This window comes from Scomber japonicus, chromosome 19 (genome assembly GCF_027409825.1).
Source record: "Scomber japonicus isolate fScoJap1 chromosome 19, fScoJap1.pri, whole genome shotgun sequence".
NCBI lineage: Eukaryota > Metazoa > Chordata > Actinopteri > Scombriformes > Scombridae > Scomber > Scomber japonicus.
The window spans coordinates 9,067,540-9,091,880 of NC_070596.1; the positions used below are offsets into that span (position 1 = coordinate 9,067,540).

Sequence of the window (24,341 nt, forward strand, 5' to 3'; positions counted from 1 at the left end):
ACACAGACAACCTTTGAACCCCAGAGTTGACCGGAGGGGGGCAGCAGGTCACGAGATCACTGGAGCAGATGATTCATGAGAGGGTGGCTGCACAACGCTGCCTCTGTCTCTCACACACGGCCCCTTCAATAAATAAGCCCTCCGCCAGGGGCGATGAAACTATATGGACGTGAACATCACAGGAAAACATCCCTTTCCCCTTCCACCCCCCCTCCTCCCCGCCCCCCCCGATCATCCTGACTCACACAGACCTTAGCGTTGTTTTTTTTACTCCAATACTGTCAACGAAACGGTCCCACGTGATTGCCTCCTATTGAGTCATCAGCTGCACAATGATGCGAGTTAAAGAGGGTGAGCTGCCCCGTGTGTGAAAAGGTCAATGTCTCTTTTGGGTGCAAGTGGGTGCACATTGTGTAAACAAGACAGGCTAAAGGATCAATCACTTATACCTTATTTATTGGCTTAGTTGGCCAAAAAGTACATCTGCTAAAACACGATTCAAGACAAATCACTCGGAGAGAAAGAGGAAGAGATACTGAGGAGGAAGAAGGAGGCAGAGGAAGGAGTCGAAAAGTGAGATGGTAATAAAGAGAGAAGGAAAGGGAGGATGGGGAGGCTAGTCGTGAGAGAACATATGTAATAAAAATCCCAGCGTGGAAATGTCAGGCCTTTGATAAAAAGCCAAAACATCTCAAATTTGAAAAAAAACCTCTTGTTATAAACATTATAAACCCTTTGGTGAACACATCCTCACATACATACTGTATTTGTACACAGTGGTTCACTATTTATTTTCACTATTTATTTTGCAGTAATTTCAGAAATGTTCTTAGCTGAGGCAAAAAAAAAAAGACTGGAGACAAAAGATAGAGAGAGGAAAGCCAACTGATCTTGGTACTCTGAAGGATCATTAGCAGCAGGCCCGCCTCTTGGTTAAACTGAGAAATTGCTCTGCAATTCACAGTGTAATGAGGGAAAACGGAAAGGAATATCAAACACTCTGTCACATTAAGCAGACTTCACAGAGATGATATTTGGAGTTGGGGAAATGTTATGATATGCTCCATCAAGGATATGAAAGAAGATAAATAAACACTGTCTTTGAGAATTTTGTGTAAAGGGTTTTTTTTTGTCATGTATGATTGGAGGTTTGTATGTTCATGCCGACAGAGTGTGATTCTAATTTCCTCTCATTTCTTATGGGCAAGCCTCCCTTCAGCTTCCTGGCAGCAAACAAACAGGAAGGCAGGGGCCTTAGTCTTCCTGGTTTGTTGCGCTGAGGGACCCGTAATATAGAACATGGAAGTAAACAAACTTGCACTGTCCTATCTTGTTCACTGCATGCGGATAGTTACCGGTCTGATCCTGTATTGTGTAACGCACATCGCACTAAGTCCGACTGACGGATGTGGCGCAAATGTGAAACAGAATGTTTGTCAAATAAGCAAAACAAACATTTTAATGACGATTGATTCAGCACAACTTGTGTTTCACTTGCGGAATCACTGGGATGCTTGAATTCCCTAAACTCAGCCATAATTAAGACTAAACTAAACACGTGTTATAAAAAAAACTAAATAAAAGAGTCCAAAAAAACAGCAAAAAAGATCCTGGAAGTGTGTGTAAACCATGAAATGAGACACTGAACACACTTTGGTTACACACACAACAAACTGGCATCCAAATGAATCAATGAGACCAGCCAGAAGTCACCCACACGTTCCTCCTCCTCTGGCAGAGTTAAAAGAAGAGAGGCTGCTTGTATCATTCAGACTATATGTGCAGTCTGGTGTACAGGAGGAAGAAGCTGGTAAAACATTGTGAAGGATTTATTAGTGTCAACATACGCCTCTGGTGAAGGGAAACAATAGAGATATTGTTTGCAGTCACTTCAGTGTAGACCTTTTTCTATCTCCTGATGCCACTGCTCAAGCCTTATTGAATCTTTGAAGAATGTTTTACAAAGATCCTAAATAAAGGCAAGCCTTTTCCTACGCTCCCGGTGTTGCTCTTACTCCCTGCATGCTCTTGTATGAGATTTTATTTTTTTGTTCCTTGAATCTTTCAATATTTGATATGGCACGGTCTTTAAAAACTCCCCTGCTGTTGTTAATATCATCCAGGCCTGAAATCCATTGGACATTCTGTACATTTCTTGGCATACTCAATTGTTGGCCTTCCTTTCATGTCATTGTGATCGGTGCCAATTCCTTGCAAAAGAACTTTAAGGACAAACGGTCATGTAGCTATCGTGTGGTCCTGCTTGTCCTGATGTGTTATTGCTGCTGTTGTACATCCAGGCATCTGTCGAATTCAGTTTTTGGATGTTTGATGGCCAACGTGAGCATGTTTCAGATGAAACAGCTGTGTTATTGCTCTGAGTGGTGTCTAGTACTGTTTTGATGTAACTGACCTGTTTTTTGTGAGGACTAGAGGACATTAAGCAAAGAGAAAGAGAACACAAATCTAGACAGCCATCACAGGTGGCTGATGAAAACACTATTTTCATTTAAAGGGGCCTATCATGCTTTTCCTTTTTTTCAATCATAGTCAATTATCATTACAATGTCAGGTTTTCATATTAAATACTACAAAAGTGTCAAAATAATGAGTATGTAGAAGTAATCCCTGTGAGCTAAAAGCACTGGGTTCAGACTTATCTGAATGCTCAGTTTCCAACAGTTTTTTCTGCTTAGAGCCGCAGATGACATCAGCTAGTGACGGCTTCTTTATATGGTCTTCTGCTTCATGCACAGCGTGTGAGTTTGCTCCGCTAATGTTATGGCATTTTTCCATTGTTTTGAGGATAGTCACGCCAAGTCATGACTGGAATCTAGCTGTTTTTCCATTACACAGCAGAGCAAAGTAAAATAAGTTTTGTGCTTGTACTATTCCCCACTGCATTCATTCTTATCCCCTGAACGACAAGCTCGAAATATCTCCATATCTTGTTTTCATCAGTTTTTAGCAGTCCTACTAGAGCTACTAAGTTATTTCCTGTAAATTCTTCAAAAAATAAAAGTTTCCTATTGTATAGTCATTTAAAAGCTTTTAATTTGAAGCAGGCGGTAACTTAGCACAAATCTGACAAGGCTGCCCCAGGGCTCTGAAAAGCTGGCCAATCAGAACAGAGTGGAGTAATCAGGAGGGGGCCTTAAAGAGACAGTAGATAAAACTGCCTGTTAGAGGCTGACTGAACTGAAGGGCTGCATATAGGACCAATGTAAGACAAATAAGGAGTTTTTTGCACTGTGAATCATGCAAAGATACTCTAGTGGAGGCCCAGAATAGAAATATAGACTTGAAGTTAGCTTAAAAGGTCTCCTTTCATTTTCCTTTTTTTTGCTTGCAACTGACATTTCGTGCAAAACTGTATCTTCAGCGGTTAATGTGCAAAGGACATTCTGAAGTATTATGAGTTTTATTGGTACTAAAATAACTCTTTGAGACTAAAACTCCAGTCACATAAATGTGAATTAAAGCCACAAGACTGAGTGGGAACCTTCAAGGTTTGCAGTTGTTAAATAAAAAAAGTGAGCATAAAACAGATCTGATGAGTCACTTGAGTCCAGTAAGTTTTTTACCTTGATTTTTTTCTCAGTAAAATGTATCATTCTCATAGTGTTTTCTAAAAGATTTACTTAAGATAAATATATCCACCTCTTTAATGATAGTGAAAAAGATGACGCATTTCTACTAGTCTATACAATGTTGAAATGTGAAATTACAGAAGTGCCAGGGATACAAGGAGATACAAGATAACCTCTTATGAACACAACTGTCATAAAAAAAAAGACAACCACAGGTTACGCAAGGTCTTATGAAAATATACTATCTCTCTGTTTTGAATTCTGCTGACATGCAAACGCTTGCAGACGACGCGGTTACACATTAGGTAATATTCTGAGAGATAAAAGATCAATCAGATATTTTCCCAGCCATTAAAGCGGGCCAAAGTCAACTTCTCATCCCTCTCCTGCAGATGGTATCAACATCTTAAGTGATAACTCATGCAGTCAGATAAAAAAGAGCTGTAAAGCTGGGTTATAAATACTGTTTTTAGCACACTGCTCAGAGAATAGGGTATTTTTCAGGTTGGGATCATTATGTAACCTACAGTGCTGCCATGCATGGGCATTAATTTTTGCACTCCCACATACTAAATGTGCTAGGTTCACAAATAATGAATATGCAGACAGGTACTGAGAGGCAAAATAAACAAATGCTTAATTATCACATAACACAAAAGGTACCATCAGTGATAATAGACTTGTTTGTTTTTCTATAAGCCCTAACTGCTCTTTTAACCCCTGCAACCTTTGTCAGGCAGATGGAGGGCAGAAAAACAGAGCAATCTCACCTTGTATTAAGCTATAATGATGCCAACAGACCTTGTCGTCCATACATGCTTCAGTTCACATGTTAATCACGTCTCTGTTAGTGTTGTGTGTGTGCACCTGTGCGCACAGTACCAACGTTTATGACGGAGCATTGCCATGTTTCCGTTTATACATGTGTATCTGTCACTTGATACTGTCTGTCTGCTTATTTCAATTCACACAGCCAGCCACTGAGCAAAGTCTGAATAATGGAATTGGCTTCACATCGGTGTCTGGTGAGACGCTGCCACCACAAAAACTAGCCCCGGCTGTTGTGTAATCATCAGGCTCATACACACGTGCCTTGCCTGTGTATCACAATACATGGAACAGATGGCAGGGAGGGTGTTAAATAAACACAAATACATTCTCATTATGAGCTTGGGTTACAGGCAGCTGCTACTGCTCATTTTGCTTTTGACATCAATGCTCTATAAAATCATAGCCTGATAAAGTTATTAAATCACCACACACAAGTCACATTTTTGGAGGGGGTGGGTGCACTAAATGGTCCAGGTGCTCTGGATGGTTTCATAATATTTAGCGCAAAACTGTCACATGAATGATTAACTCCTTTCTGGGCGAGCCTCCTGACGCTTCAGGGGGAAAGTGAGCAAGTCATGTGAGAGTGTGAATAAGGAAGACACTACCTATGCCATATAACACTCGAGGGCTTCAAACTAACTTCTTTCACTACTGTCCTGGAACCAAAAGTGAATGTTAACTGTCCCAAATCAAAATGTTTCTTCTTTTTAGAGTCCCCCCAAATCACTAAATCTACCCCTACTGATGTACAATTTACTTATAAGATTAGAGATGCTGCTTTCTGTAGCTGTAAACGTTTCCATGGTGAGCTGTGCCTTTGCAATACAGTTATATATTTATTTAAGCCTACTGATGTATGCTGCCTGCTGCGGTCCCATTTCTGCTCTTAATAACCAATGCGGTCTGAGATTGTAGCATGCTGTGTGCACCAATTTCTCCAACAATCTCTCTTATGTAGTTGTAGAAATAATTGTTATAAGTGTCTGTATATCTCTTAGTATTCTCCATCGTTAGTTTGCTTTGTTGTGAGTCACGAAAAATGAAACTGCTCGTTACGGAGCAGCGGCGTACCACATCTCTGCAGCTCTGCTATGCTTTCTGCTAGGTTCACATTTTAGAAAATGTAATTCATATTTTTCCTATTAATGATATATTATTTAATCACCTACATCCAATCCACTATAATCAGAGTGTAATTTTATTTATGACAGACTAACCGCAGTGCTGGCGGGTATAACTGCAATCCATGCCCTTTACTACTGTCAACTTAGTGTTTAAGGCTTAGATTATAGCAGAGAAGACCACAATGATATATTGAAATCATCTAAATATTATACTTAAGCTAATATACTCACACAAAGCAAGGGTAGCCAATGTTTTGTTTAATCAGCACATCATATTTTGCAAGGTCCTGCCAGCAAGCCAATTGTGACTGAGGGGATAAATGGACCGGTCCTGCAGAAAATCATTGATAGCATCTATGGTAACAGCATGAGATGATGCGCTCCATTGTAGTCAGCGCTGTGTTCAGTTCTTAATTTGCTAAGCGATGGTTTAAAATTAAAAAAACAGGGTATTGTTAGTTTCTAGCCCTGATAATGGCTTAGGCTTATGTCAGAAAACAGAGAAAAATGCCACACATTTAAAGTTAAGAAGCTTGAGCCACCAAATATTTGGCATGTTTGCTTCATAAATATTGCCGATTATCTGTCTATGAGCTACTCAGTTAAGTATTCCAGCAATACTCTAAAGAAAACAACCTTTAAAACATATGTATGCACATGGTACTGTGTCCTGATCTGTTAGACTTTTTATGTTTAGAATACTTGTTTATCTTACATCGTGCTGTCCCCATAGTCACCTTAAAGGTTTGTGACCCAGAAAATCAGTATGATTCATAAAGGTCTGACTTACTGAACCACACAGCCCAAACATTTGATAGATAACAACCAGAGCTACGCCAATAGTGAGCCATAGAGTTTCAACTTTGACTTTGCCCCCTCTCCCCTGCAATCTCTCAATCTCTCCACCCCCCCACCCCCCTCTCTCTCTGAATATTACCCTCTCTTTACCCATCCCCATTTCAAAGTCATGCCACCATTGCTGTACAACCCTGGAAGTCAATTAGTTCAATGTCAGTAACTGTAATGGACTTGTGGACATGATGCCCCTGTGGCGTTTTGTGCGCTCTTTCACATAGGCCCTACTCCATCACACAGTCCCATTGAAAGTGTGGGCAGACACTAAAGATCAACTTTCTGCAACAGTTCCCCTGCCAATGCCCCAGGTCTACCCACACCCTGAGCACATGGAGTATGACTGGGTTAAAGAATAAATCCAGTTTATTACTAGATTTCACCATTATTGTTAAGATCTGGAATTAGGGGAATTCAGAACATCAGTTAATAATGAAACACCTAGGTAAGCCCAATTTATTTGGAAGAGGAAGCCTCAACTCTCCATGGTAGACATCCATCACAATTTAGTTTACAGAGCCTTCCACAGTACTGCAATCAGGGCTTACTATCAACATTTTGAGTGTACTCAAACTTAGTTTTACCCCCAAATAAATTGGTTTAGATAATCTGGCTAAACTCTCGGCTTATTTACCTCAACCAAACAGGCCAAGATGGCTGCCCACCTAGAGCCCGGTCCTGCTTGAGGTTTCTTTCCTTGCAGCTTTTGCCAAGTGCTTGCTCATGGGGGAATGTTGGGTCTAATCAAATTAAAGAGTACGGTCTAGACCTGCTCTATGTGAAAAGTACCTGACATAATTTCTGTTGTGATTTGGCACTATATGAATAAAATTGAATTGAATTGAATAAAATTTACAAGCTGCATGATCGTGTAGGTTCTTTCCCTGTTGGGACTTTTCTGGTTGGATGCTGGCCATGCATGTCAACAATTCCTTTGGGAGTACAATGAAATCATATCTAATAAAAGAATGATGACCAAAACAATGAAAACAAGACCGAAGTTGAATTCAATTAATTATCCCTCAAGGAATATTTTGCTCCTTTACAAAAGCACCACTATGGTCTTTCATTATTTAAACCTAAAAACTTCCTGCATCTCAATTGTGTGTCTTATCCTGTTTGTTTGGTAAAAGAGGGGCTAAAGCTTTAGAATGGCTAAAGCCTGCTCTCCTCCAGGGTCACCAGCTTCTCTGACCAACGGAGAGTCCCGACAAGATATTTCCATTAGCTGCTGCATTACCGCCACCACCCCCTCCTCTACCACCGTTCACCTCAAGAAGCGGCTCTCTAAGGAGAAAGCGTGTGGGAGTTGCAAACACTTCTCCCCCACTTCTGCCTCTCACATCCCAGCATGTACTGGCCTGCATTAGCACACTCGGGTGGGCCTGTTGCTGTGCAGCAGAGACATGTGACATTGGGAGGTCAGGACTCTGCCACCCTGCCTCCGCCCCACCCGTGGTACTCAAAAACACACATCTTACGGCAACCTTTTTGACCCTCCGTCCTCCTACCCTTCACCCCTCAATTCTTGGTTTGCCCTTTGCGGAAGCGCAGGGGCAGACCCCGTGCGAGCCGGGGTGGCAGGTGCTACGTTTCTGACCTTCCACTTCATGAGATCGGCTTCGGTGACATTCGGATCAAGCGCTCGGTTGCGCTCCCTCTCCCTCCCCCCACCGCCAAGCCAGCTATAATGCCAAGCGTGTCGAATCACTTTAGCGTCAAAATACCGACAGTGCTCCCCTCCCTCCCCTTTCTCCTCTGCCAACTCCTCACCCCACTCTCTGTCCCTCTCTCTCTCTCCCTCTTTCTCTCTGCCCTAACATCCATGATTGTCCGGCTTTGTCTCTCCCCTGCGTTTCCTCTTCTGGTGGCGTGGGGGTAAGGGGGGGTGGACACACAGAGTCTAATGACCTATAGTAGGGGTGGACGATAAGGCTCTATGGATATCGTGATATTTCTGTAATAATATTATTCTTCACATTATGACAGAATACTCCTTGCAGGGTTCTTGGCTGTCCTCATACTCAACCGGGTGCTTCTCCTTGAGGTGATGAAATAAGTTTGGCCCTGTTCACACCTGGCATTAACATGCATCTTGGGTGATCCGACAGCTCTAAGTACGTCAGTTCACACCTGGCATCAGAATGCGTCTCCACATGCATCCCAAGTGACCTCTTGCTGTTAATAATGCTTGCGATAAGTTTCTACCCCCCCTCAACTACAACTACACTCCACTGTCATTCATTCTTCAATGCTGGCACCTAGATGAGTACATACTTTCACTTACACAGAGGACTTCAGTTGAGTAGCCGTTCCTTTCATGTGGGCCCAGGACACATGTGCGTACACATTGTTAAAAGACCAATGTAGTCTGAATAAGGGGATCTCCTCAATGCTTCTTGCGTGGTTCACAACTGTACTTAGAGATGTCTACTTGTGATAAGATCACACAAAGACACATTTTAATGGCAGGTGTGAACAGGACCTTTGTTGTACGGCTGCCTTTTGTTGTTACAGTCTTCTTGCACTTCTTACATATCATCGTGTTTTGTTGTACACTGGATCTTTCGTAACCAAACCAGTTCCCCACTACTCCACTGTGGAGCCGATAACAATGATCCTTTCAAACATGCTTGTTGTTGCTGTGGTCACTACATCAACAAGTCACAATATTGCCATTATCAAGGTAAGAATTTGTTTTATCATATTAAAAATGATCATTGTGGTAGTGGTATCATTGTGTCTGATAAGATATGGTTGTAGCTAATCTGTAGCTAGCATTTCCCCTTCAAATTCCCATCGACAAAGATGGAAGCAAATGACCATAGTGAGAAGAGGAAGAGTCAGAACCGCCGTGGACGGCAACAAGCCCCCAGTCAGCTCTAAAAGGACACCTGAGCTCCCTAACCACCTACTTAACACACAGTCCAGTGAACAAACAAGGAGTGGACTGAGATAGATGTGTGGAAGCCTGTTGCAGCATTGCGGTGGATCTCATTACAGTTTAGAGGGAGATAACAGTCTAATGCCACGTAATCAAACATCACGACCCAATGTCCAAACTAGCTTTCTAATGCCAAGAAAAATGTTCCCGCATTCTTTGTGTTGTTGTTCATCATCGTTACCACAGCAGCATCGGATGTTGCAAGCAAAGCATAACAACCAGGAAACGCATGGCTCCGAGAGAAAATAAGACTTGATAAATAAATCACAAAAATTGGCCTCCTTCTTTGGTCTGGCCTTGTCCAAATATGCGGCCCTGCTGCTGTTAGTTGATCCAGATGTTAGGTGCAAACGTTTTGGAGTCTCCATCATCTTAGTGAAAAGCTGACAGCATTTCTAATCATATCTTACCTCCCACTCATGCATGGCAAATTTTTTATTTAGAGTAAATATTTTTTTTTTCTCCTTCTTTGTATTCTTTTGCTTCATCCCTGCCTGTGGTTTAGGGTTAGGTTTAGGGTTATAAAAGAACACATTCCCAACTGTTTGTTTGCACAGTAAAGAGCAGTGTGTCATGAGTCAGCCTAACTGTTCTTTAGCAAATGCGACATGCATATGATTCTTGCATATCCAAACCCTCTACTGTTTATCTGTGGTTACAGGGGGCCAGTGTCCCTCAACACTTACTCAGCCTCACTGATATAAACATGGCACTCAAGATCAGGCTTAAGCAGTCAGGAAAGCTGTAGTGACAGAGCGCTCTCTGATTTTGATGTTTCTATCAGCTGGACCCAATAGAGAAAGAATCCAGACTGAGATTCTGGGTTAAGATGTACATTTTCATTTATATTCATGCCATTCATTAATTTGCCCTCATATTTCAGCAGCGTACCCAACGTGCCTCACTGTGATTAACATACTGTTCTGTGTTAGGCAACATGGGGCCTGAAGAATAAGAATTGCTTATTTATGTTTAATTGATGTGAATAAAAAATGCAGGGTTTCTTTCCCTCTTTTTCTTTCCTAGATTGGAGCCTCACTCACTGTATGTAAACCTCACTCAAGGGGTCAGGACCAACTCCGAAGAGAGCTGGAATCTGTGGCAGAGAGAAATTTCTCCTCGTGTGTAAACTGCCTCTGAGAGAATACATTATGGACACGCTAAATATAACTCACAATGTGACAGAAAATTCATTTAAAAACAAAAGCGAGTGTTTTCTGCTTGAGTTAACGAAAAAAAAAGTCCCCTCCGATTTTTAAATGGGGAAAAGGGAAAAAAAAGGAACAATGGATAAATTTGTATTCCACTCGAAAGTTCATTAGATATTAAATTATTCTGTACTCCTGATAATTTAAATTTAAATGTTGTTTCCTTTGCACAACCATGATTCAAATTAAAATTATAATGATCGCCTTCGAGAATATGTGCTTAAAAATTCAAGTTCAACTCTCAACCCTCTACTCTACCACCCTCAATTACACCGTGGAGATGACAATGACTGCAATGTAGCAGGAATTTGACCACTTCCTATCTGTCCCCAGTGTCCCTGACTGCCTGCTCCCCTCGCCCTCCTCTGGATTTGAGCTGTAACAATGAGATAGCATTTCACTCTGATGGTGCTGCTGGGGGATTATAGGCTCAGAGAGTTATCAAAGGCTTAGTCACTCTGATTTCTAGTGACCCGCCGTGGATGGCTGCAGTCGCTGTGTGCCAGCATGGAGACCTCCGCTGCTATAGATGCATCCTAGATGCTCCTGTGGCAGCAGGCCACTGAGGGACAGGACCCTTAGGGGAAACCCATTGGCAGACATGACCTACAGGTATTATGGGTATTCGGTGAATCCCCATCGGATAACAGTGCTAGCAGAGCAGCAGCTGGAAAAATATCAGAACACTGAACTACCTACATTTAAAGCCGATCAAATTTACCTGCCTAAAGTTGCTCTAATAAATAATTTGTGCATTAATGGTATGAATCGAAACACAGCTAAAAAAAAAAAGGATAAATATTATAATACTGTTAATACTAATATGTTCAAGCATAACAACTTTATAATGTGATAACATTTCAAAGTGGCAAAAAAACATCTATTAAAGCATGCTTTAGTCACTGGCGCTACAATAAATGAAATATATTGCTTCAAAAGATTCATTACATTATATTAAAATCAGATACATTTAACAGAATAGAGAGAGAAATAAAGCAGGCAGTATTTCAGCCCGCTGTCATTGTTCCCATGTATAAGTGATCAGTACAGGGATTCAAATATACTCTTGATAATATACTTTTATTTGAGAGATTCATAGATTTCTGCTTTCCATCCCATTTCATTTTTACAACAAATACACAGTAAATATTTTAAAAAGACAGCATGAGGAAGCTTGGGAACCGCAACCAATATGTCTCACAGTATCTGATGAGTTATATATAAATTCAGCCAACAGCCAATTAACTGAATAGTTTGGCAGTTCTTATCCCAGTTATGACAAACCCCAGTCCTCTGACCTCAAGTAAACCCCCTACCGTTAAAAAAAAACACAGATTAGCTAGTTTCTGCTTGAGATGAGTCCTGATAGTTGGAGTTTGTGTATTAAAATAACTTGTCGTCTGTGTGTGTGTGTGTGTGTGCTGATGAATGGGGGCCAGGGTCCATAATCGGCAGCTTGGCGTCCTCCAGGCCCCTCTGGCTCCTGACCTAGCAGGAAGCAGCCAGGGAGAGCACTGACTCCGGCCAGCCAATTAGAGCGCAAGGAGCGCGGAGCACGCTGAGGCTAACGAGCTCCCTCTCTGTGACCCTCCTCACCCCTGCAGGACCTCGCGATGGGAAATATGAGGAGCCGGGAGCCACTTTAACTTCACGCCAACCTCCCCCAGAATCTCTCTTTAGCCTCCTCCGTCCCCCCTACCCCAACCTCTGGTCTCAGACCCTGCTGTGTGACCACAAGGTCTACAAACACATGCTGCCTCTCTCCAGAGGCCCACCACATGGCTTTTTTACTGCTGCGTGGATGCTAAAAAGCACCACACAGAAAAACAATGAGCGTGCACGTGCACATTCACATGCAACCACATTCCTTGCACAGAGCTGGAGCTGTGTCACTTGCATTTCCCTGTAGTTTATTCTGGCCCGGTTCTAGATGGAGGGGCAATGGAGCCTCTCTCCAAGTACTCTGAATAGTAAATGGGTTCCAAATTAATTGGCAGGATTTGTGAGGCAGTGAGATAATTCTGAGGCACTGTAATGAAGTGGGACTGCCGTGAACACTAATGTGGCTTGGCTGTGGGCATAATTGCTACTTATTTAAACAAAACAGTATCAGTAAAAGTGATGGATCAAAAGCTAGCGGTTCACCTGGACGGTCATGTCTGTGCAGGTAGTGAGAAACTGAAGGCAGGATGGTCAGATCATGTCGGTGTGTTTCCGCCTCACTAGTCAGCTACATCTAAAGCTAATGAAATAAAAAAAAGAGGGGGAGCCTGTAATAATCATCTACATCCAATACCCCCACCCCCTTTTCTCTCCAGGCAGAATTGGTCCTGTCATTTGGACCCTCCAAACACGGACCATATGTGAGCGCAGCCCTGGCAATCAGACTGCATTGTGGAGCAGGCGGCTGAGTTCATCAGGAAAAAATTAGCCCGCCGCTCTGCAGGCCTCGTTCCCATTGGCCAGTCACGCGGCCCGCTCCGTTTGAGGGCACCCCAGACATTCTTGCGGATAATCTTTTCCATTCCTCTGCTCAGCTCGGTGAGGACAGACCAAATCACAGCACAAGGCCTGCATTGTGAGGGCCTTTCAAAAAGCCCTGTTTTCAATGCCGTCTCTCTTTTACGCTTTCCCTCTCTCTCACCTCATACACCACAATTCCAAAAAAGAAAAAAAGACTTTTTTTTTCTCCCCCTACTCCATCATGACTCCTTATTCTCATAAAAAAAAAAAAAACACTAAATGATTGCTTTTTTTAAAAATGATCCTGCGGAAAAGCGAGGTCCCTAACACTACGTTTCTCACGGTCCCTTTCCAGTAAAAGTTTGTTTTTGAAAAGCCCAAACAATGTAAAACCGCTGAAACCGGAGCCCGGCCACATCAGTGAGCAGCCTGGAGTTCAGCGGATCGCTGCTGAATACGGCTCCCCGGGTGAGGCTTGCAAGCTTTCCCAGAAACCTCCTGCTTGGTCGCCACTACACGTCTCCCGAAGCAGCTTGTCATTGTGGCCGTACCCGGGCGGACGGAACATCCAGATTGGAGGACAATCACTCGATCAAGGGGACACTGGTGGATTTATAGTAACACATTCCATAATTAGACCCAAGATTATTACAGGGTCTATAAACTTTTGACTCCAGAGAGGCTGTCCACCCATTGCTGCTATGGCTCAACAGTTACTTCAGTTTCTTTAGAAGTACGTTCTACTCCAAGTACGTTCTACACCAATGCCTTTCTTTTTGTTTTGTTTGTTTCTTACATGTGCTGTGGTGAAACAGCAAAAAAGTACAGATAGTACAACCCAACTTTCCCAACACTTTCACTCCTCCTCTCCTCTCCTCTTGCCCCTGAGTTTTAGGGTAGACAAAATAAACTAATGTGACTCGTATCCTTGTGTGCAGCGGGCTCTTAAAATAGCCACAACACAAAGGAGGAAAACCTTTGACATGACTTTGGAGAGACTACACTTTTAATCCAGATGCTCCTAATTGTTCAGGAAACACATCCAACCGTACCGCAGGATGTGACAGTAAAAAATGTTGCAATCAGTCAAGACAGCTCTGTAAAACACACAAAGAGGGAGGAGGTGAGGTCGGTGGAAAAAGCGTGCACCTCACCGATCGTGCTGAAACTTGTCCATGACAAAGTATTTACCTGTGAAAGAGATGATAGTGGGTTCTTATCTTCCCTCCACAGAGACAATTCTAAAAATAAAATATCAGTACTGGTTTTTACATAGTGTACTCCTTCATTGAGAGGAACTAAAAATATAGTGAGAGAAAACAATTTCCTTTACAATTTTTACACAAACATACACCTTATTTCTCCCAAGAGGTCTAAACACTGGGCCAGATGGGATTTATGTCCCTGCTGCAGGAGGAGGTTCAGCGTCCTGCTCTGAACTTGTCTCTTTGCACTTAAAGAAGGGTCCATGTAAAACCAGGCCACGTTAACAAAAACTGTATAGTCTTGCAAAACGTAAGATAGGAACAGACATGGAACTGTGCGCAGTAATGGATTTGATCAGCATAATCATATTGGTAAATTTAATTGTATTTTCTTAACGGCCTATTTGAAGACATATTTGGATGATTTCAATTATGGAAAAACCCTGAGGCAGTTTTGATACAGACTTGAAAGAAGGAAACACAGATTCTTTTGTTTTCAAATTCAGATTCAACTATAAGTTGATCATATTTTGTCATTCTGAATGCCTCAGACCTGAGTCGTTTTTGTTATTATCTGGAACTTATGATAGAGAGCCTTGAATTCTTCGTTTGGAACAATACATGGAAATATATATATATATATTTTTGGAGCATGAAGAGTTTTCACCTATCTGTCCTGGTTTGGAAAACAGAGTTGTAAAAAAAAAAGTCTTGACGACTTTAGGACGGATTTAACCAAACACTTAATAATATTTACGTGTACTTTTTTAAATCCAATGAACCACTTCACTGAGCAAATTCCACTAACGCAGCTCGGAGCACTTCAAGTAGTGTAGAAATGAATTAAATCAAGTAAACAGGGAAGGAGTGTGATTAATTCGGAGAGCTGAAGAAAAAGGAACAAGGAGACTGAACTGTAGGCTAATTTAAAACAAGACAAAGAGGAAAAAGCACTCACAAAACAAGACAAAGGAAAAAACACTCAATTACTATTAGAAAAGGTTTGGCAATGAGCCTATATGGAAATGTAACAGAACTAAACCACAAAACATTTGAATAAGCCTCTTTCATCTACTGTACTGTAAATGTTAAATATAAATAAAAAAACCTAAAAACTGGACAATGACCACAAATTTCTGAACTTTTGGATCAAAATTCAAAAGTATCTCACTTTAAAAATCAAACAGCTGCTCTCACACGGAACTGTTTATATGTTTATGTGAATTGCCATACGAGTCATGCCCTCCTCACATGACAGGCTAGGCTCAGCTAGTCACAGCACTGACACTGCGGAGGGAGCGGGCCTTGGGGTTGAAGAAGTGATAAATGTATCAGCATTAACCACATGTTCTGCACGGCTCTGTCCCCTATTCATTAGCCACATACCAGACAGTTCAGTTCAGAATATTCACTGATGTCAGACCTTGCTTTCCTGTGAAGAGGGGGTGGGTGTGGAGGGGGTGGTTAAAGGTGTTTTGGAGGAAGGGGCTGATCTCAGAGCACCTCCTGTTAACTTGTCCATCACAGGGGCTCCACAGGCAAAGACACCATTAATCATAAAAACCAGAACGCTGAACGCTGCCTCGGAATAGGGCCCCCCAGCCACACCTCTAACCTGAGGCGCTGGTGTGTGCATGTGTGTTAGCAGCAGACATGAGCAACAGATCATCGTCATGTGTGTTTAGAAAGGGGTCTGGTTCTTTAAGGATAATGTTTTTGCAAGAACATGGAAAGAAATAATAATTTATCTCAATAGAACTTCATGTAATCATGCAAAATAATCAGATAACCAAGTACTGGTCCTTGAATAATATCATAATATCATTTTGAGCTGCCATTGATGTCATGCAAACAGATTAAATTGCATTAGATAAGATGCTATTTTGGATGGACTCTCATTAGGTGCATCAGATCATGAGGTGAACTTTATAAATAACAAGCTCCGCATGACTAATTTTTCCAAAAAAACAAAAAAAAACAACAAAATAAAAAAGTGCTGTTGTTGATCTGCAACTGATGATCCATTTTCGAATGCATCCACCCGCCGCTTTGATGAGAATAATCCCAAACTGGTTTCTTACCTGGTAGTTCACTAAGGGTAAAATGCATTCCCTTCCATTTTAACCCAAGAACCAGCAAGTAACTAGGCACAAACAGCTTTGCTTAATGCATTTGGTGTTACCTGAGGATAGGCGACGCTGATGGAGGGGACACATGCCACTGAAGCAGGAACAAGCCTCCATTGAGCGGCCTCGCTGCATGGGAGGAGCCAACGAGCACTGGGGCTTCAAGAACCCTGTAACGACAGATATGAAGAGAAGTAAGACACAGAACAAAAGAGGAAGAGGAGAAAAATGGCTTCTAAGCACTACATGATGACCAATGGTTGACTCCAGCTGAAAAAAGGCAAATGCCAAAATTGGGTATTTGCCTGTAGGGGCTCTTTGTTTAATGCTCATGGGGTGAAGAGGAAACAGGATTAAACAATTTATATATATATATATATATATATTCATGCCAGCACTGTGCCACCATCAGACCCAGCCAACCTCTCACATTTACAGCTCTGTGGCTGACTGGCCCTCACTCTAACCTCCTCACTGGTGGACAAAACACCATGTGGATGTATGTAGAGCGAGGGCTCCAAAGGTGGACTGAGCCTGCAGAATGCTCCCTATAAGTCTGGCCTGGAGGAAGGCAAAAAAGCAGTGGTGGACCGGTTTGCGGTTAGCAGATCCGTGAGGGCAAAATGCCACATTAGGCCGAGGTGCCTCGAGGCGCTGGCCGAGGCCGTCTTACTGTCTGTCTCCAGGGGGTCACGGGGGTCATTTTCAATAGGGAAGTCATTATTTTGCACAATGAGGCAACTGAGTAGGCTTTACCCCCTTCAGACCAGCATTCACTAGTCACTGACATTATCCAGAAAAGAGGAAGGGCAACAAATAAAACGACTTTGCCAAAAATATTTCTTGAATTAAATTTATTGAAATTGAATTATTTGAAATTGGTAAAGAATGTTAAAAAATAATGAAATCAAGAAAACTACACCAGGATATTGGAACCAAATGAGCCACAAGTCAATTAATACATTACATTATTGTGTCAAACTTTCACTTAGCACTAGCCCCAACATCAATGGCCTTTATGGAATCCTTGATTACCCCTTGAATAGACTTAAAGTGGCATCTGAGTGGCATTTCACTTTATGATTGACACTGTGGCCTCCAGCCAAAATGAAAACTTCTGTACGCCGCACTGAACTTCCATCTGTCAGCGGAGGATTCGCTCTGTCTTTATCGACTGGGTAGCTCATGTGGATGTCATTGGCATCGGCAGATCTCTGCAAATCCTAACTTTATTCATTCCTCATGAGGACCTTTAGATTTCCAGCAAACATCAAGCAGCAGCAAGCAGCAAGCAGCAAGCAGCAGGCGGAGGAGCCCCCGTCACTGTGCTCTGAGCCCTCTGCGAGCCTTTATTTCCACCATGAAAAACATGTCACTCCAGATGAGCTCAGAGAATGACATTTAAAACAGGCAAAGGGATATTGAATTAGTTCCCCATGATAAGCTGTCTGGGATGCTGATACTTTCTGCATATAAGGGTGTGCAAGTGTGAGTGCGTGCCAGGTGCATGTGTGTGTGTGCAGTAATGTGCGTGTGTGTGTGTGTGTGTGTGTGTGTGTGTGGTGGTGGGGGATTGTCCGATGCAATCTTCAAAGCCTTGATTAGTATTACGGATGAATCAGGGACTGGCAAGGCAAAGCAAGTCTGGACCAGCAAGAGCAAACACAGACAGACTGAGATCATCACGGAGATAGATAATTAAATAATATAGACAAGAGGAGGGGGTGGGGGGGGGGGGGGGGGGTTTGACTGTCACATTAAACTGGAAGTAAACATATTCCCCCTTCTTATACACTTTATCTCATTGTTTGTTCAGCACAATAACGCCATTGATGTAATCAAATGTTGGGAAATGTCGACTCAAAACAAAAGCACTGACTCGCAAACACAGTTTTATGGGTATCATTTGAGGGTAAAGGAATGCTGGCAAGGCATTATTAAGATGTAATGACAATTTATGTCAGCGATTAAACATAATAACAGCTTTAGAGTAGATTGGCCCTCGAGTCAACATTATGTGTGTGATTAAGGCCGGAATAAACCGTAAATCTCTGGACTGGATCACACCAAACTACAATCAATCACTTTTTTCCCTCTGAGTTTGGGTGTAATCCATTAAGATAATTTTGGTGTGATTTGATCTAGATTTACAAGACACCAATGACCTTCTTGTCCACAACCAAGTTCGTAAATTACTGACAAACCATACGCGTTTAATCATAAACTAAAAGAGAGAGAGAGAGAGACTGGTTAAATAGTGATTTCGCCCTATTTTTTTTTAAAGCTTTGAGACAAATAAATCCACTGTATTCCATTTCTGTATCATCTGCACACTAGAGTATTTCAGGGGCTCTGTACTAGTATTTATGTTGGTATCCTTAAAGCACCAGAAAAGTTTGACTAAAAAAAAAAACTCATCAAAAAATCATCACAAGAATCCACAAACCTCACTCAGAAAGTTGCAAACTATTTCTACCAACATACGCCTCCTACCTGAGTAAATGCAGAAGGAATTGTGTCAGCACTGTGCTTGTTAGAGGAGAGAGAGAAAAAAAAAATCTTGTAAAACTTTAATTCAAGTCTTGCACCATCTACTACAATCAAACATATTTTCTCCATCTTTGGCAGATGAATCAGTTCTCCAGGAACACAGAGCATTCCTGGTAATACAAATGGGGTTGAAGGGCAAACAATGACACATGGTATAGATCTCTGAGCAGTGTCACTGAACATTAAGTTATAAGGTAAGGTATTAACATATGAGCCAGGCTCCCAGTCAAGTTGGACTTTTTCAAAATCAGAAGTAAACTAAACAGACAGCACCCCCCCCCCCACCCGCCCAACCCCCTCCCCTCCTTCTCCTCCTCCCGAAATAAAAAGCCCAACGCTGCAAGCCATCCACAGGAATAATGTTCCCACGGGACAGAGTATAACGCTGAAGTACGGGGTTCAAATAGTTGGAATTTCACCTAAAACTTGAACATGGAACTCCAAAATGGAACAAATTAGTTTGAACCTACAGCATGATATCAGCATTTCAAAAAGACAAACTTCATCTACAGATCTAGAATTCACATCATTTTTTTTTTTTACATTTTTTTTACATTTTTCATAACATCTCCAGCCTTACAAAAATCTTCAAAACATCCAATCATAAAAAAATATAAAAAAAATAAATTAAAAAATCTGATTTACTTGAAAGCTGTAGAAAATGTTTTAAAATGATGGATTTGAGAAGCATGTACGTGTCTCCTTCCTGTTGGCATCATAAATCATTTTTCAGCGAAGGGCATTACTTTTGAGGCCTTGAAAGTAAATGATGAAAGAGCGGCGGTAGCTCGGACGTGTACGTGCAGGTTGGGTATCTGCTGTCATGAGTGGTAAGGTTGGTACACGTCTCGTCATTAAATCTTCTCTATCACGCCGCGTCATTATGTCTTGGCTCATAAAAGTAGCAGGACCTTGATTACAGAAATGTTTGATCTTCTTCTTCTTCTTCTTTTTTTTTTTTTTTTTTTGCTCTTCACTTCTAAGCAGAGAGAATCTCATTGGCTTTAATAACTGCATGATCCAATCTTTGGGGGGCAAGCTCAAACATCCCCCCCCAACTAACAGCCAATCAGCATTATCCTTACCGGCAATCACGGGGGGATCAGAGCAATGTAAACACGCTGGGGGTTTCCTCATTAAAGATAGGCTGCTAATGAAATCGCATCCAGCTTTTAAAACCTTGTGCTAATGAAGGCAAGCCTTTGAGATGTTCCGCTAATGAAAGAAGGGCCGTTATTGATATAAGGCTAATAAAAGAAAGGCTTTAATGACAAGGTTCTAATGAAACAAAGGTGTGTAAATTTTGCCTTATAACAAAACTTGCTGATAAGAGCGCCGCTGAAGTATTTTCATTAACGGACAATACTCGTTTATCACAGACACATCAGCGAAAGTGCTTCCAGACTTTACAAGATCACACAAACTCCAGTCTTTTGAATGAAATACATTGAAGCATTTATGAGAGTTTAAGGGATTGCAGCCGAGCTCTCTTAAACCTTAACGATTGTTCATGTCCCGTGTTGCCGGGGTGATCAAGCCCAAGGTCAAAGTTCATTGGGCCCTTAATGCATCTCCCAGGTGCAATAAAAAAAAAAAAAAAAAAAGAAGCCTTTCCCACATGGGACTCCAGGGAAAAAAGATCCTGGTTGAGTGCGGAAGGACGGCCCAGCAGAGAGGAGCCATCAATCGACACAGTTACCACCGTGAATGCCATTTACCTTTAGTGGCATTCACAGCAGGTCTGAAAGCTCCACGTGACAAACAGAAAACCTAAAAAGAGACCTAAAAAGTTCTGCATTGCCTTCACTCTGGTCGCCTGTCCTTTGTAACACCCCTGATGACTGGAGTGTGTTCGCCAAGTGTTCGCCCACACATCCCAAATATATCCACTTTATTGGATTTTCTGTTTTTCCTCAACATGCCATAAGACATGTCATAAGACTTTTGGAGAGTGAATTATACAATGACTGTTGAGTATTAATTAAATAAATTCAAGTTCATTCAGTTCATTTCAATATTGTTAAACACAAAGAGGGCATATGAGCACTATGGAAATGCTTTATGTGGCTGTGTGTATAAGACGATTGACTGCTTCATAATATTATTCATGTTGTAATGTTTCAGAAAGTCATCAACTTTTAATATCACTTGGATGTAATATTTTGGAGTTTTGGATTGTTGGTGAGACAAAAACACCATTTTCACATTTGTTTACAAAAGAAATTGATAGTCACAAAAATCATTGAGCATTGTGGCAAAAAGTTGCCCTAATCTACACTACATCAATGCTTTTCATGACTGTGTGTTTAACACATTCTGTGATTGTGTTTTATGCTGTTTTCCAATTAATGAAAAGCATCATGCACGCCACTTAATGATCCTTAGATCTTTGCTTTTCCCTAAAGAGCTAATCCCATGCAGCGCCATCTCATTACACCAACAATTAACACACAACTGCACTGAATCCTCTGTATGATTCCTTCAGTTCAGCTAGCTCTGCGCAGAGCTAAAAGAGACTTGAGGACCCATCAGCTGATAATCAAACACTTCTCATCTGAGCACTGCATCCCTCTCTGAACCCGGTCATCAACATGGAAAGCATCCAGCCTGCTCCTGAGCATATCTGCTCCATCAGCAAACTGTCTTCCCTCCCCCCTAGATGATATCCATTTTGAACGGGGTGGGGGGGAAGCCACATTTAAACATGCCTCTAGGCACATATGTATCTCAACCGGAGCAAAGCCTGAGCAGATCTTTCATGACAACAAAGTAGACCTCATAGAAACTACTAGAGGCAATACCGAGATGCTGAATACTTGTTAAAAATAGGTTTGGCATACATTACACACTTGTTATTCCTACATGTTCTTTTGCCTATCTGGATTGAATTCAGTCCTTCCTACAGTCTTCGAAGCAATATTGTGGATTGAAATTCCACCCCAAGTCAGACCCCATTACTGAAACCTTGAGGCTCCGTGAACAGCCAAACCAAACACAGGACAGGTCAGTGGGAGCAGGTCTGGTGAAATGGGTCCCAGAACATTAGGTGACCCTTCATGTGAACAAGGGCTTCAAGCTTTGAAAAGAATAACAGGCCTCTACAGTACGTTGCATATTTTATTTGGTACATTGTGTCAAACCTAAAGCAGGTTACCACTCGGATCAAGTTACATGCGGCTTGTATGTATAGAACTGAGTGCTAAAATGCATTTCACTATGGCTTAAGATTCTTAAGAGATATCATTTGTTCTGCCTTGGATGAATTATAGCAACATCAGTCACCTGAGGGCTTCTTCAGGCCTTAATGGAAGGTTAGACAAAATCTGCCGAAACAGATACCCATGAAGACCTTGGCTGGAAGACATAATTCTCAGGTTCAGCCACAACAAACCAAATCACTTTCAGCAAAACATCCTTTACCAAAATGACTGAAATCTATCAGAGAGGGTTGCTATGAGTATTCTTCCCTTAACCGGAAAATAAAAGTGACTAAAATCTGCAATCTGCATTTGTTTCTGTAGTTGTGACTCACAAAACCAACTGCTGTTGAGGTTTTGGGCTAGCAATAAAAAGTTAACAGGACAGCTTTATTGAATGACTTATTAAGCGACTGTGTTTTGCGAGACCTAAACTGAGGCGCTTTTGAAATGAACAAGAGCACCTTTCTGTAATGGCTCTTTCAAAGACAGGGAAAAAAAAAGAAAAAAAGAAAACATGCCTTCCTACTTTGTCTGAAATCAAGTCTACACTTTCACACAGTCTCAGGACAATGAAAGTGGCAGTTGCCCTGGTGTGGCATTTGAAGCTGCAAGGCATCTGTAGAATAGGTAGAACTGACAAAGATGACCTTTGCTAAACTGTGGCTTTAGAAACATTATTACTGAGCTGCACATGTCCATCTACAAACCATGAGTCTTTAATACATGTAGTTTTTAAAAGTGTTCTTGCACACATGGAAGGTACACTGATGGAATCATCTTTTATTTAATCAGTAATTATAGTATGATTCCTGCACAATTTTATGTTAAATGGCAGCAGAGATGAAACAATGCATTAAAACATTGTTGCATTGTTTGCAGAGCTACACATTTTGACTTCATAGTAAAGAAAAGCCAAAATATATAGTGGTATACTGTCTACAGATAGATATCAATGGTCATTATTAAATAGCACAGCTTCTTCATCGACCTTGCTGACACAGGGTTGTGACTGTACTAGCACCCCAGACATAATCCCATCACTGTATAATGAGAACACATGTCCGGAGACAACCAGTTGAAAGTATGGTTGTGGTTGTGGTAAAATCTGCCACTGACAAAGCTCCACCTACAGGCCTCATTTCAATTCTGTTACAATTTCCGGTATGAATAACCAACCCTAACACCTCTGCAAGTCGTCAGATTGGTTGGCCAAGACGTTTTTAATCTTGGTTTGACTTTTTTTCCCCCCCACACAAACATTAATGCCAAAACCATACTTAACCGTTTCCAGACAGACGTACACCTGCATACATAACGGCTGGAAGTTAGAGTTATGACAAGTATTCTTGGAGTATTTAAAGCTGAATGATAGATGGATGTACTTTGGCACTGGCTCCATTTCTTCCAGTCTCTCAGGTTCACCTTTCCCACAGAGATGTACTGCCTCCTTGGTAAGAAAGCCCCTCACTTGAAGCATTGTATTAAACATTACACAGCACTGGGGTTAAGCTTAGATGACACCAAAGCAGCAGTTCCTTATAATTTATAACAGTCATTTGTCTCACTTGCTGTGACGTGGTGAAGCCAAAGGCAGACCATTGGTGAGTAGCTACAGACAGACATAGGGTAGGGGGGGCATGTGAGGGAGGAAGAGAAACTAAAAAAAGTGTGGTAAATGAGGTTAGAGGGGAAGAAAAGAAGGGGCTGGTTCAAAGGCTGCTTGTGCAAGTCAGAACCTTTCTCCGGGGCAAATAGGGGAACAAGGGCCTCACTGCAGCCCAGCAGCGAGAGCAGCTCCTTGGGCAAACAACTCTAATCAAATTTGTGTGATTGGACTCAGAAAAAGCTGCAAGGGTATAAGAGGCTCCTTTCACCGGGAACAGACACAAGGAAGCACATAAAAATCTACTATCCCTCCGCCGATCTTTACAGTAACCGTTCACATGACGGAGTATCTGCCCACCCCAACAGCCTTTGGCACTGCGCACACTGGCCCTTTCTCAGCTGTGAAATATCACCGCCAGAGAGGGAGAGATAAAACTTTGTTTCATGTGCTTCCTCTAATGGTTCGCGGCTGGATATTCAGCCAATATTTTGTAGGATTCACCCTGGCCTGCACTTCTTCAATCCAACGTCAAAACTGCTATTTTTAGCCCTGATTAATGGTTGCAATTGGATACGGTTCTGGCCTTAGTTCATAGCCTCAATTTTGCTTGATCATAGCTGACATTTTGGAGTGATCAAA

General features: G+C 41.8%; 1 protein-coding gene across 6 annotated transcripts in view; it reads right to left on the bottom strand.

The window, feature by feature from the left end:
• rxraa (retinoid X receptor, alpha a) overlaps nucleotides 1-24,341 on the bottom strand; it is a 105,683-nt gene that overhangs the window by 59,936 nt on the left and 21,406 nt on the right. For all 6 annotated transcript variants that reach the window (XM_053340690.1, XM_053340689.1, XM_053340688.1 and 3 more), the window contains exon 2: nucleotides 16,403-16,516. In XM_053340690.1, the coding sequence (XP_053196665.1) occupies nucleotides 16,403-16,516 (114 nt within the window). The remainder of the gene's footprint in view (nucleotides 1-16,402; nucleotides 16,517-24,341) is intronic.